This window comes from Sipha flava, unplaced genomic scaffold (genome assembly GCF_003268045.1).
Source record: "Sipha flava isolate LNK unplaced genomic scaffold, YSA_version1 1_pilon_pilon, whole genome shotgun sequence".
In the NCBI taxonomy this organism is placed as follows: Eukaryota; Metazoa; Arthropoda; class Insecta; order Hemiptera; family Aphididae; genus Sipha; species Sipha flava.
Genome location: NW_020272783.1, coordinates 4,496,970 through 4,510,284, shown reverse-complemented (window position 1 = coordinate 4,510,284; position 13,315 = coordinate 4,496,970). Strand labels below are relative to the sequence as shown.

Sequence of the window (13,315 nt, the reverse complement as noted above, 5' to 3'; positions counted from 1 at the left end):
CATTCAGATAATGAGGTCAAATTTCAAGTTATTAGTTTTTAATCTTTAAAAACTATATTTTTGACTTTATTGTAAACTTATTTTGTAAAGTTCAACGGTTTCTCGTGATAGTTGCAATTATGTTGTTTTTCGCAAGTTTCTTTAAAACAAATACAAAATCCAAGAAATATTAATAAAGTATGTAGGCAACTTCCGTGTCAATTCTCAATCGATATATAGTACTACAAGAAACTTTTGGAGCACATCTTATTTATTTATTTATAAGGCTATACCAAAAAAGTGCTTACATATAATTGAGAAATAAAGCCCACATAATTATAAAACCTATATACATTTCTTTTCATTCGGTATCTAAAAGATTTTTATTTTAAATATACTTATTTAAATGTTTAGAACAAAAGATTTTATTGTTTAAATATTAGATTTGAGTAGTATTCCGAATACAATATTCGGAATACTGTATTCAGAATACTTTTTAAGTATTTCGAATACTTTTTAAATACCTTTTTTGAAAGTATTCAATAAAGTATTTTGAATACTTATAACGAGTGTTCTGAATACTGTATTTCGAATAACGTTAAATCATCTCTTTTTTAAATGATTTTATTATTATTAACTTACTATTAACTATACCCTATCTTGTATAAGCTAATATCAGGTGGTATTTAATATTGTTGTAAACCATAAACTATAATAGTTATGTAATATAAAAATATAATAAAATAACATATAATTTAGCCTACAATTTCAAATATTTCTGTTGAGTTGACATCTATTATTTTTATAGTATGAAAACCAGAAGTATTTTAAAAGTATTCTAAATAATGTATTTGGAATACAATTTGTATAAAGTATTTTACCCAAGTCTGTTAAATATTATAAATATTTGTGGTATTTATAAACTGATTAATTTTTATTTAAATGAAAATCATTGTGATTTTTACGCGATTACTTATGCAAAAATAATACATAAACTATGAATACATAATTTAATGTATAAATCGAACACGGGTTTTGTGTAGACACTTTGCGTACGGTATGAGACACAAAGAATGGTTTTTAGAGAAATTTTGTAATGTATCCAAGAAAAATAATAAAATACGAGTTAAAATGGAAAAAAATAAGAAATTGTGTGTTTTATAAAAAGCTCTTGGAGACGTAGGAACAATAAAAATCAGAATTACGAGACAACAAAACCTTGCGGTTTGGTGCAGCGGTGGGGGATGAGGGATGTAAAATTATCATTTTTTACTGTTAAACAGCCATATTTATTGCCGAATATATATTATTTGAATATAAAAGGCGAAGGATATGAAAAATCGCCGAGGGGGTCATATTGCCGCGATGGTTTTCCGTCTCTCACTATTATACTGCAGCATGGCAACACCAAACCGGAGAACATTATTCTTTAACGACTTCCACAAGGCATTTATCTTTTTGCAGGTCCTCGAATACTTTTTTTCTCTTTCTGAATATTCTCTTTTATATTAGAAAAAAAATATCATATATTTATACATGCATATATATATATATATATATATATATATATACATACAATATAAAAATTCTGCCTCTTCTTGTATATTTAATACATACTCTTTCTGAGATGACGGAAACCCGGAATGATATTAACCCGAATAATAATGACATTAAAAAATTGGACTAAAGTGCGTGTTTTTCTTTTTTGGTTATTATTATTTTTATTCGTGTTTATTATTTCTTTTTTTTTTTTTTTTTTGTAAAACAAATGTCGTTTTATTCTTTACCCGGTTAAAGTTTCCGTTTGATAGTTTCATCAACCTCGGGATGGATAAGTTGATATAAAAAATGTATGAATATTTTCATTTTATACTTTACTACGACTAAATAATAAGTACTCGTATTTGAATATCATATCGAATTACTAACACAATTGTTGTAACTGAGTTCTTTATAATGTATATCATTACGATTTTCAGTTTTTGTGAAGATTATAAAATATTATTTACAGTTATAATTATAATTAAGTATTTACTGAATGTATTTAATTATTAAAATTACTTTCATGTATACAGTCTAGCAATTTTAATTTGTCTACAGTCGCTGATTAAAATACAATAATTTAATTTTTGTAGTTGTATTTGTAAATGTTAGTTATAGTAATATAAACATGTGTTAGTAAATTGTACAATTGTTGCTACAACAAATCGGATCATACATTTTATAACGGACAATAGACAATTAAACATAGGTAAGCTATACAAGTTTATGAGTATAAAAATATAATATGAATTTTTTTACAGTGCAATTCGATTAAAAAATTATATAATTAATACTAGTAGTTAATACTAGCATATAAGGAACCACATATTTGTGTTTTTTAGTTTATTGTTTTATAATATATTTTATAATATATTATTATGCTGATAATAAGTATTTTAGCTGTATGATTTTATAACACTTCCAGGAATTTTAGAAAAGTTACTTTAATTTTTAAATGGGTACTTTAAAGTTGATATATTTTATTTGTTGCTATATTTTTATGTACTAAATATTTAGGTTATTTAGAACTTTTGTTTTTGGTCGAGAAAATAATAAATAAATTAAAATTAATATTTTAGTATTTCAAAGAAATATATTACTTATACAGTAGTAATGATGCGAAGTATAAGATATTAACTTCCTATTACAAATATTTTAATATTATTTTTAATAATTATATTTTTGAGTACGTATATTTATTTCGTAGGAAAATAATTGTTGTAAATAGTTTGTACATAAAAATATTTTATTAATATAAAATTATTTTAATAAATAAAAGTATATTGTTAAAATAGAATATGTATTAAAATTAAAATTAATTTTATAAAAATGTAAAAGAATAAATATATTTCACATATGTTAAGTTTTTTTTATCGAATAAATATCTATATAAATATTGTTTATGGACTTTATAATTTTTTGACTAATACATACAGTATAATATGTCATGATCAAAACATAATACAGACATAGATTACATTCATGTACTAACTAAATTTGTAATTTTTAAAATTTTGCATTTAAGAGGAAAGTAGAAATACATTAGAAATAATTTTTTGTCGCATTACGAACTACATTTGCAAAATATACTAGGGTCCAAGGCACTTGTCATGGTAGCATAATGAAATCCCATGTATAAGGTTTATAATGTATTCATTGATCTAAAGGGGTTCCCTCGTTCCAGGATAAAACGTGCACCATAAGGCCACTCGACTTTTAGACCACATGTACGTATGTGCTCTGGTTTATATTTTATTGTTTTTTAATTTCATGCTCCCTATCTGCATCCACCCTTCCTCTTCCCCGCTCCATCGTATCACTGCCTTTCTAACTCTAGTGTTCATGGTCAGGCGAAAACTAAAAACATGCTAAAGCAAATAGAAAATATTTAAAATTATATGAACCATATAGAAAGGGATCGGGGCGTCGTCGGCGGCAAAGGGCATATGCGCTGAGACGCCCCTAGTGAACAGGGATTGGTCTGATTCGGCTCCGCCTCGAATATACAGGATCCCGAGTCCTTATTGTATACAACACGTGCCGCGAGGATGAGTGTATCGTCGGCGTTTGAAACGGTCGCAAGTGAATTGACCCTGTTTGCATTTTCGGAACGGACGACCCAATTCGTGGATGAATACAGGTACGAAACATATTTCATTTTTAATTAGTTATTATTGTTGTTATTGGGATTATATATTAGTACAATTATAGTTACTTAATGCAATGTATTCTAAAAATATATGAAAAAGCGCTATAAAATCGAGCTTTAAGTTCAAAATATTATACACTTTATTTTTCGAATTTACGTGTACATATGTACGAAGTGAAAATGCAATAATTAAATTAAGAGGGGTTTATTAGGATTTATAATTACGTGTTATAATAATTGGTTAATTAATTTTTCTGGTAGTTTATCACTAAATATAATAGTGCTTTGATAATATTAACTAATCTAGTTTTCTGTTTAATATTATTTTATAGGTATAATATTTTCCTGTAAACAAAAATAATGTTACTAATAATAATTAAGAGCTTAAAAGTTTACATTTCTAAAAAAATTAACTTTGTTAAATGTCTTCAAATTTTTTAAAATAATAAAATAATTGAAATTTTTTTTGCAAAAATCGAAAAGTGTAAGTATAATATGAAAATGTTTAATTCGTATCACTGTTAATTATAAATTATATCTAAAACATAACTTGATTATTTTCATTATTTTAGAAAAAAACGCAATCAGGTAATTCATGATTATGAGTATCGTAGTAGTCACTATGAAATTAATACACTAAGAATTTTTATTACTGTCAAATGAGTTTTCTAAGACATTATTATATTAAGATTTTTCATTAGATTATAAAAACATGTAAATATACTATATATAAGTAAATTATAAATACATTTTATAAGAATGTTTTAATGCAATTTTTTAGTACAACCGTTATTTTCTTAATTTGAATAGAAATTCAGATTTTATTCAAATACCAAATGTTATTGAGGTTGGTATTATTTTTTTTAAATAAAACTAAATTATTTATTATTAATAATTTTTATTTATTCGACGGAAAACAAAAATATATATTTATATCTTGTGTATATATATATCGTATTAGGCGGTGTTAGTGTCTTATTTAGGTCTAATAATAAAACACATAAAATTATAATTTTATTCTATCTTTTACTATATTTTATTTCTATTTGATCTATTACTCAAGCGTCTCTTAAACCGGGCGGTACTCCTTTCGCCCAAAAATAACCTTCCTCTTTTTGCCCACGTCCTCTTTTCGACCAAAGATGAAAAACAGTTTCCTCTTTTCGCCCAAAAATAATTGTATTCTTCTCGCCCATGGTTTCACGTTTTACATTTTGGAAACCACTGTCTCAAAATTAATAATTTTTAAAAAAATCATATAATAATCAAATAAAAAAATAGAAAAATATATAATTATTAATAATAATTTAATAAGTGTTAAAAATAAGTATTTAAAATAGTGTTATCGATGGAAAATAACTAATAAGTAATTTGATCAGGTTACTACTTAAATAAATAGTTTGTTTTGTTGTTGTAAAATAATACAAATATTCATATTAATTATGACTTTTAAGTAATTATAACGTTTATTAAAGTGTTTTAAACTATATATTTCGATAGAAGAGTCGGCACCTTTATACACTTTTCTCGGCTGACTATATTAATAACAATCAAAAACGTGATTTTATCGAATATCAAATATGATTTTTTAAAAATCATTAATTTTGAGAAAGTGATTTCCAAAATGTAAAACGTGAAACCATGGGCGAAAAGAATACAATTATTTTTGGGCGAAAAGAGGAAACTGTTTTTTCATTTTTGGTCGAAAAGAGGACGTGGGCAAAAAGAGGAAGGTCATTTTTGGGCGAAAAGAGTTCCACCCCTTAAACCAAACATACAACTTATTACTTTAAAGAGGATCTTTGTGTATTATACGTTAATTTTACATATGCTGCGTATACAAACATTTTTTTAACCAATATAACGTTTTTACTTCTAATGATTTCAATACGTATTAGTCATTTTTATATATTTTTAAGAAATATTTTGCTATCTTTTTATTTTTATTAGCCGTTAGGCAGAACTTCACTGATAAGTTTAAAACGCTTGCTTTTGAAAAGCTTAATACTATTGATATGTTTTTTAAATTATGTCATATTTTTTTAAAATATTTTTCACTTGAAATCATTCAAACACTATTCTTATTGGAGTAATAATAACTTGTTAGGTAAAGGCATTTTTTCAGTATTTCTATTTTTTTATTATCAGAACATTTAAATATAATTATTTCCGAGCAACTTGTGTTTTTTGTTATTCGATAATTTAAAGCATATAAATCATAAACTAGCAATTTTTTCAGATCTATTTTTGTATATTTATATATTAAAACATTATATTCGACTAGAAATTACTTGTATATAATAATTATGACACAGAAAAATGAAAAAAATGCAATTCAATGTTGTTCTCTATGTGTTTCGATCTATCATGTTGTCAGTGTATCATTGATTGAACGTCTTATAATGATTGTACTACTTTCTACTGTTTCAAATGAAGTCCAAGGTTGTCGTTCACCTGAAGAAAATAAGCCGTAAAATAATGCTCCAAACAAAAAAACACCACTAGTAACGGAGAATATCATGGTCCACTCTTCCTTATCCTAGAAATATATTGAAATTCAATTAAAGTTCTTAAATTTAACTATATTATTGAAATTCTAACTTTATTTTTTCGGATATAACTAGTTACAACAGGGTTTAAGACACCTGATATAGTAGCAACTGTGTTGGTGATCGCCATTAATATGCTGGAATATTGAGTACTTATATCCAAATGGTTAACACTGTAAAATACAAAACATGAGAATAGGTGTGTAATTTTAAAGTTTCTTAGTTAGTTGTGAATTACGTAAACCCAGCCCAAGCAAATGTTCCAAGCCCTAGCATGATTGATAAATAAACTACAGATTTTTGTCGAGTTTCGGCATATGCTGTTGATTATATGAATAACGATTGACTTATGAAAGCACTGCGATAGAAGAGCTTTCTAATCTATAAAGTTTAATATTACAATTTTAAATATAAGTATATACCTGTATATCTATATTTAGTAAAATATAAGTACGTGCTAAAGTAGTATCAAGTTTTTTCTTCTTTCTAAGCCAATCTGCAAAAAGTTCAGCAAGATGAAGAATGATGGATAAGAAAATAAATGGCACAGCAGTCCAAAAACTTGAGTATTTAATGTCAGAATTTTAAACTTCTGAATATTAAAATAAATATATTTTGATTGTTATCATTATTTTAGAATTTAATCTTTATAGTTACCATTCATGTAGTTTGGTTGATCAAAGAATGGCTTGTAGATTATATACAATTTGTAACAAAGTGGGCACATATTATTGCATATAGTGATTTGGATATAATAAAATCCACCCAAGGATAGATCAAACAATTGACTGTAAAATAAACATATACATATTAATAGTACTTAGAATATTATATGATACTTATAATAATAATAAGACAATACTAGAAAATATGAGATAAGACATAATGGAAATTTAAGAAGATCGTTTAAAAATCCTATTGCTGTAGAATTTATTGAAAACAAATAAATGGGGTTATTAATAAGTCTATAGAACTGAAAAGATGAAGGAAAACATAAAGGGAAAATACCGCGTGATAGATCGAAGTAAAAAAGATTAATATATACAAAGGGTATATAGACGAACAGTGACTAGACGATTCAAATAGAAAACGCTAGAAATAGAGAAAAACTGAAAGGCTCATTTTAGGAATCATCATCCTTAATAAAAAAAAGAGAAAATTATCAAAGTTGCGTTTGACAACAATACATTTACTTTCTAAATCAAACTAACTGATTGAGTTGATAATGTAGTTCAATTCCTCTATAGTATCTGTCATCTATTGGAGATTCGGCAACAAGCACCAACCAAACTATGGACCATATTATACCCATGATACCTAAGCGTTAAGAAAAAAGATTAATTATTCACACGAATCATTGTGTTGGGACCTTTTAACTAGTACATAAAATGCATAAGGCCAACCGTAGTCGTTTACCAACCATTCACATATTATATATCAATTCACCACATCCATAAAACTTCTAGAAAAAGTTATTGACCCCGAATGAGTGTATTTATCAAGTGGAGCTACACAACGTGAATACTGGGGAAGACGAATCCCTAAGTGGTGCAAACTATATATATATTAAAAATAAAGTATAAAGAACGCGTATCATTACACTAACTTCGAACAGTCCTTCGAATATTCTGATACCAATTAAGAGATTAGTAAAATATAGGACTGCCATAGAGGTGAGTATGGTCAGAATTGCAGTATTTAAGACGCAGTAACTGATTATTTTTACGCCATCTATCTAAGAGCTGAGTATACCTACGGCTAGCTGTATAGGTATATGGTCCAGAAAGAACGAACATGAATTAGTTCACGCATCTGTGTACTCCAGTTAAATTCACCAGTCTGTAGGAAAATAACATAAGGATATTTACGTTTAAATAGTCGCAGAGTAATAATTGACGATTGCTTACATAAATATCAAATTATTTTGTAAACTCAATTCGTCTGATGAAAGAGAATTCGATTTGTTAACATAAAAGTTTATTTAAAATGTTAATTTTATTGCAGTAGAAACGAATCACTGATAAAGATAACAACGAAAAATATTTATTTCACCCAATGTTATAGCTACAAAAAAATGTTAGGAATTTAAAGTAAAGACATGTTTTTTAACTAGCAACTTTTATAATTTCAAATGTAATAGGTATTTAAGATCATTTAATTTAATTTTGAGAAAAAATTACGGTTGAGGGATCTGAACCTTAAAACCCCCTTTGGCTACACTATTGATTAAAAAAAAAACTCTGATGTCTTTGTGTAATTTAAATATTTTGTAGAAAATGCCCTGCTGAAAAAGTAGATATAAGTGTTTAAACTATAAACGGAACATACATTATATATACATACATATTTTATTTTTGTTATTATGTATTTATTTGGCGGCATATAATTTAAGAACGAAAATTAACAAAATATGAAGTTCTTACTTTATAGTTCGTGGTTATAATTTTCAAGATTGCTATGCTTAAATTCACTCAAAAGATGTAAATATTAAAAAATCCCAGAAACGATAAGACGATAAGAAGGAAATCAAGTTACGGCGTATTTTAAAAAATGGCGGTTGTCCGTAATATTTGTAAGATATACATAAACCTTAGTTTGGAACATTTTAAAATTTAATCCATTCATTCGTGTTAGACAAGTGGTGAGAAATAAAGTAAAATATACTAGAATTTTTCGACCGGTTCGTGTTGTTCTATAACAAAATGTGCGTGTTGTAGTGATGAATGGACGACTTAAAAGACTATAATTTCCTGATTAAATAAATAATGTTTTTATATTAAAATATCGAATCATAGGTATTGTTAAAAATATAAACTGTGCAGTTTTTTTTTTTTTTGATCAATATATTAAGAGTAAGATTTGTATAGATTCGTGTTTTTTCACAAATATTTTTAAATACATATGGTTATATGGAAATTTTTTGGTATGGATTAAAAAAAAAAAAAATAATCAGAGAACCATTTTGTTTATTTGTCGTACAAAAGTACTTAAATAGAATCGTCATCATAATCATTTATCCCTTATGAATCAACAAGTGGTCAGTTTCGATATTCAACGCACCATGTGTAGAACATTGTTTAAGGCATTTATAAATTATGTGTTTAGTTTATGATTACATAGCATTGATTAAATAATTTATATACAATTTAAAGCTGTAACTAACGGAGCATTTTCAAACTTAGTACCCGTTTAAGATCATAAATTTAAACTTTTTAAGGCCAAGTGGCTAATGCTACAATTAGTCTTCGTGATAATTATAAACACATGTTGGAGAGCATTGAACTAAATGTAATTACAATTTCAGTGGAGTCTTGTAGTTTACGTTGGTTTATAAAAAATCGAATTATTGATAATTCAAGTTTTAGAAAAAATTGAATTTTATTATAAGACATGCAAAATTCTTATTGTTGATTTAATTTATTTACTTCACTCTTCTTGTATTCAACCTTAAAGTTAGTTTTGCAGTCAGATATGCGCTCTCCACTCTTTCAAATAGTTATTTACTTATAGTATCCTAAATATATTTAAAAATATTTTGAAAAAATTATTTTATAGTTGAAAGTAATAATTAAAACTACGCTATTTTAAGAAGAAATCGACCATTCTTGTTTATTTTTTGTGTTTAGATGAGGGATTATTTGTAAAGTTTTAAATCGCGTGGAGCACAGAACAATTTCGTTTGGTATTTATTTTCGTTTTTGATTATATTTCCGTATTACCTATAGTCTATCTAATGACTGAGAAATAATTATTAGATAATATAAGGTTATAAATATAATTTAGTACTTATGGCATTAATTATGGTTGAAATATAATTTGAAAATTGTAATATAAATGTAATTACAAAATGTCGTATGGTTATGAATAAATTACGTATAGTACTATGGTTATATATATATATTTTATGATAACATGTAATATCGTGTCCGAGGACTATTTTACGAATACGTCCAAGGTATATGATATGAGTGACTACCATATAAGTGATTTTCAAGTGAATATTATTGTTGGACTATGGTTCGATTATTATTGAGTGTATGTGTTGTCCCCAACGGATCGGATCCGCGTGCAAACCCGATCGATCAGTTTTGACTGACACGAAAGACGACGTTGTCGTTTTCAAAATGATTTACGTTTCGAATTTCAACCGGAAACGGAGTAGATATATTGTTCCACCGTATAACACTATAGCCCTGTTGCCACCCCGGAGTGATAAAACGATCTAACATAACCTTATACGCGATCATGGCTGTGTGTGATTTCAGATTATAGTCAGCTCAGCAGAATGACCATGGACGTCCACCATCACCGAAACGTGACGACCGCGTCGTCGTCACCATCGTCGCGGTACTCATCGCCCACGGATACCGAGATGGCGCAGCAGGTGACGTCCCTGCCCGCGGCAGCGCTGCACCAGAGACCGCAGAAGCGCAGTTTCGACGTGGCGTTTCTGATGGCACCGGACGACCTGAGCAAACGACGGCCGCGACCACTGCCGCCGTCCGCGGCCGCGCCACCCGTAGCCCGGTCGGCATTCACCAAAGTGATCTCTCCGGACCCACCGTTGGCCCTGTCGCCCGCCTCGTCACCGGCCACACCGCCGCTAGTCGAGTTCGGTACCTACTTGCACCAGCAGCATCAGCAACAGCACGAGTGCAGCCTCAGCCCTCCCCTGCCGCCGGCCGCGGCGCATTTTATGTCACCGTTCCCGTTAGGTTTCCGTTCACCGTTCGCCATGATGATGCCGCCGAGGACGCAACCCACCGCGGTCGGCTGCAAGGACTACCCGTCAACGTTGCAACCGCTGCACCAACATCACCAACAACATCAACAGCAGCAGCACCAGCAGCACCAACAGCAACAGCAACAGCAGCAGCAGCATCAGCAATCGTTGCCTTCGCCATCTCCACTGCAGTTCGGGCCAGCGGCCGCCGCCGCGGTAGCCGCTCTGCCGGCAATGCTGCTGCCCGCGTCTATCGCCGCGGCCGCGCTCACCTTGCCGTCGCAGAACGTGTGTGCCAAGTGCAACGTGAGCTTTCGCATGACGTCCGACCTGGTGTACCACATGCGTTCGCACCACAAGGGCGACGGTGCCGGTGGTGGCAGCGGGGGTTTGGGTGGTCTGGGCGGCGCAGGCGTCGGGAGCTCGGGCGGCGGCGCGGACGCCAAGAAGCGCCGGGACATGGACAAGCTTCGGTGTCCGGTGTGCGACGAGAGCTTTCGCGAACGGCACCACCTGACACGGCACATGACCGCGCACCAGGATAAGGAAGGCGATCGGCTGGACGACGAGGACGACGTGCCGGTCCAGCACCACCAGCAGCAGCAGCAGGGCGCCAAATGACGTAAGGCGGCCGCGGGTGGCCGCAGGCGCACCGCCTCGTACGCGCGGCTCGCGGACGACCGCCACATCTGAGCGTCCAAACTCCCACCCCCATCCGCCACAAGCAGATCCACGTGTGCATCATGTCTCATCACCATGTGTTGTCGTTGTCACTACGTTCGTGTGGTCGGAGTTCGACGGATTACTGACGAGTGAGTAAAAGACGAAAATCCTTTACAGCGCATTCTTCTCGCAACAAAGATCTCTACGCCAAGAAAACACAACTATAGATTTGACCAACCCGGTTTGTTTTAGTTGATTTTTATTATTTTTTTGTTTTTTCTTTCTGTTTTTTACTTATCGTATACATACATATTATAATATATCACTTTATAAACATACTACGTAGGTATACGACACTGTTCACCGGAGTTTAGATTAATATTATATATATATATATATATACACATAACCTTCGGTTTTACTATGTGACGAGCGAGTTACATTCTAAACTTTTAGTGCGAAAATTATTAAAATTATACTTAAGAAATATAAACTGTACGGAACGTAGCCCGTTTTTAGTTTAACGCAATAATGTAAAATATACTACAAAACATTCTATTATATTCCAGGTTCAAATAATGTTAGTTAAGTAAGGTACTTTTTACGTATTTTCATGTATTCTCGATCGGTTGTTTCACGACGATTTAAACTTATCTTTATGTATATATTCTTAAGTGTACAGCAGTTTCCTTTGGCAAATTTATTAAATTATACAATTGTTAACAGTTTAACACGAGTTACGCTACAACTTGCAAAGATATATTCATTCAATCGGTCTTGAAAAAACCTAGTCTAAAGCGGTCATAATTTTCAATTACTATACACGGGCAATATTTTTTTTTCAACTTAAATCCGATTTGGGTTGCTCTTGTCATTTTTTTTTCATGCGTGCACTTTACCCTCTAATGTGAAAACAAGGGTGACCATTAGGGTCGACAAAAATGACAAATGTCCATACAAATCATAGCCGAATACGAGTAATAATTAACCATGTCCGTGTATGGAGGGGGGTCTAGAATTTAATTTTGTAATGGGGTCCGATAAATAGATTAAAATATCTCTTTGTCCTTAATAAATATTGTCATGTGATCGCTTTTAGTATGATTCTAATATTGAAATTAAATGGACCGAAATCGAATGATAACGTTTTTAAAATTCATCTGTACGTAGGGGGTCACCTATTCACACATTATTTTTACGACGTATTGTTTAGAAATATCACGAATGCCAGGCAATATTTATTATTCTATGTATTCTACCATGAATATTACCAATCGATCGCCAATCGGTAAATTATCAGTTTAAACGATTGTTGATACATTTATGTACTTATAATATAAATGTCTCGATGATTCTTGTAGACTCTATATCATGTCTTTAGATATAAATAAACTAGACGTCATTGAAACACGAATCATTTTAATAAACTTAATAAAAAATAATAATAATAGTGTGTCTATATATAGTAATTTTTAAGTGTATTTTATTTATTTTATATTGTATAAATCTTATTTAATCTATATTGTTACCGAAAATAATCGTTACTTAGCGTTTTACTATTACTTATTTCGTTTTGTGTTAAAGTATTATGTATATTATAAGTATTACATTATCAAAATATTATTATACCTTTTTTTTTGCTACGTGCATATTATTATAGTGTTAAGTGTCTGAACTGTTATTTGCTGAATTATTGTTAGTATTTATTAG

General features: G+C 30.3%; 2 protein-coding genes across 2 annotated transcripts; one reads left to right on the top strand and one right to left on the bottom strand.

Annotated features, from left to right (window-relative positions):
• Nucleotides 1-3,569: 3,569 nt before the first annotated feature.
• On the top strand, nucleotides 3,570-13,058 carry LOC112682082 (box A-binding factor). Its single transcript, XM_025552552.1, has 2 exons — nucleotides 3,570-3,661; nucleotides 10,485-13,058. Exons 1-2 carry the CDS (start codon nucleotides 3,652-3,654, stop codon nucleotides 11,561-11,563), a joined length of 1,089 nt encoding a protein of 362 aa, XP_025408337.1. The 5' UTR covers nucleotides 3,570-3,651; the 3' UTR covers nucleotides 11,564-13,058.
• LOC112682083 (uncharacterized transporter slc-17.2-like) lies at nucleotides 5,959-9,029 on the bottom strand. Its single transcript, XM_025552553.1, has 2 exons — nucleotides 6,272-9,029; nucleotides 5,959-6,209 (listed from the first exon to the last, which is right to left on the bottom strand). The coding sequence occupies exons 1-2, from the start codon at nucleotides 6,347-6,349 to the stop codon at nucleotides 6,036-6,038; spliced, it is 252 nt and encodes an 83-aa protein (XP_025408338.1). The 5' UTR covers nucleotides 6,350-9,029; the 3' UTR covers nucleotides 5,959-6,035.
• Nucleotides 13,059-13,315: the final 257 nt, after the last annotated feature.

Excerpts from the sequence above, each read along its gene's own strand:
- LOC112682083 (XM_025552553.1), bottom strand. The coding sequence starts at position 6,349 with ATGGCGATCACCAACACAGTTGCTACTATATCAGGTGTCTTAAACCCT. Across the intron at positions 6,210-6,271 it reads GTTATATCCGAAAAAATAAA|GATAAGGAAGAGTGGACCAT; the intron begins GTTAGAATTTCA and ends ATATATTTCTAG.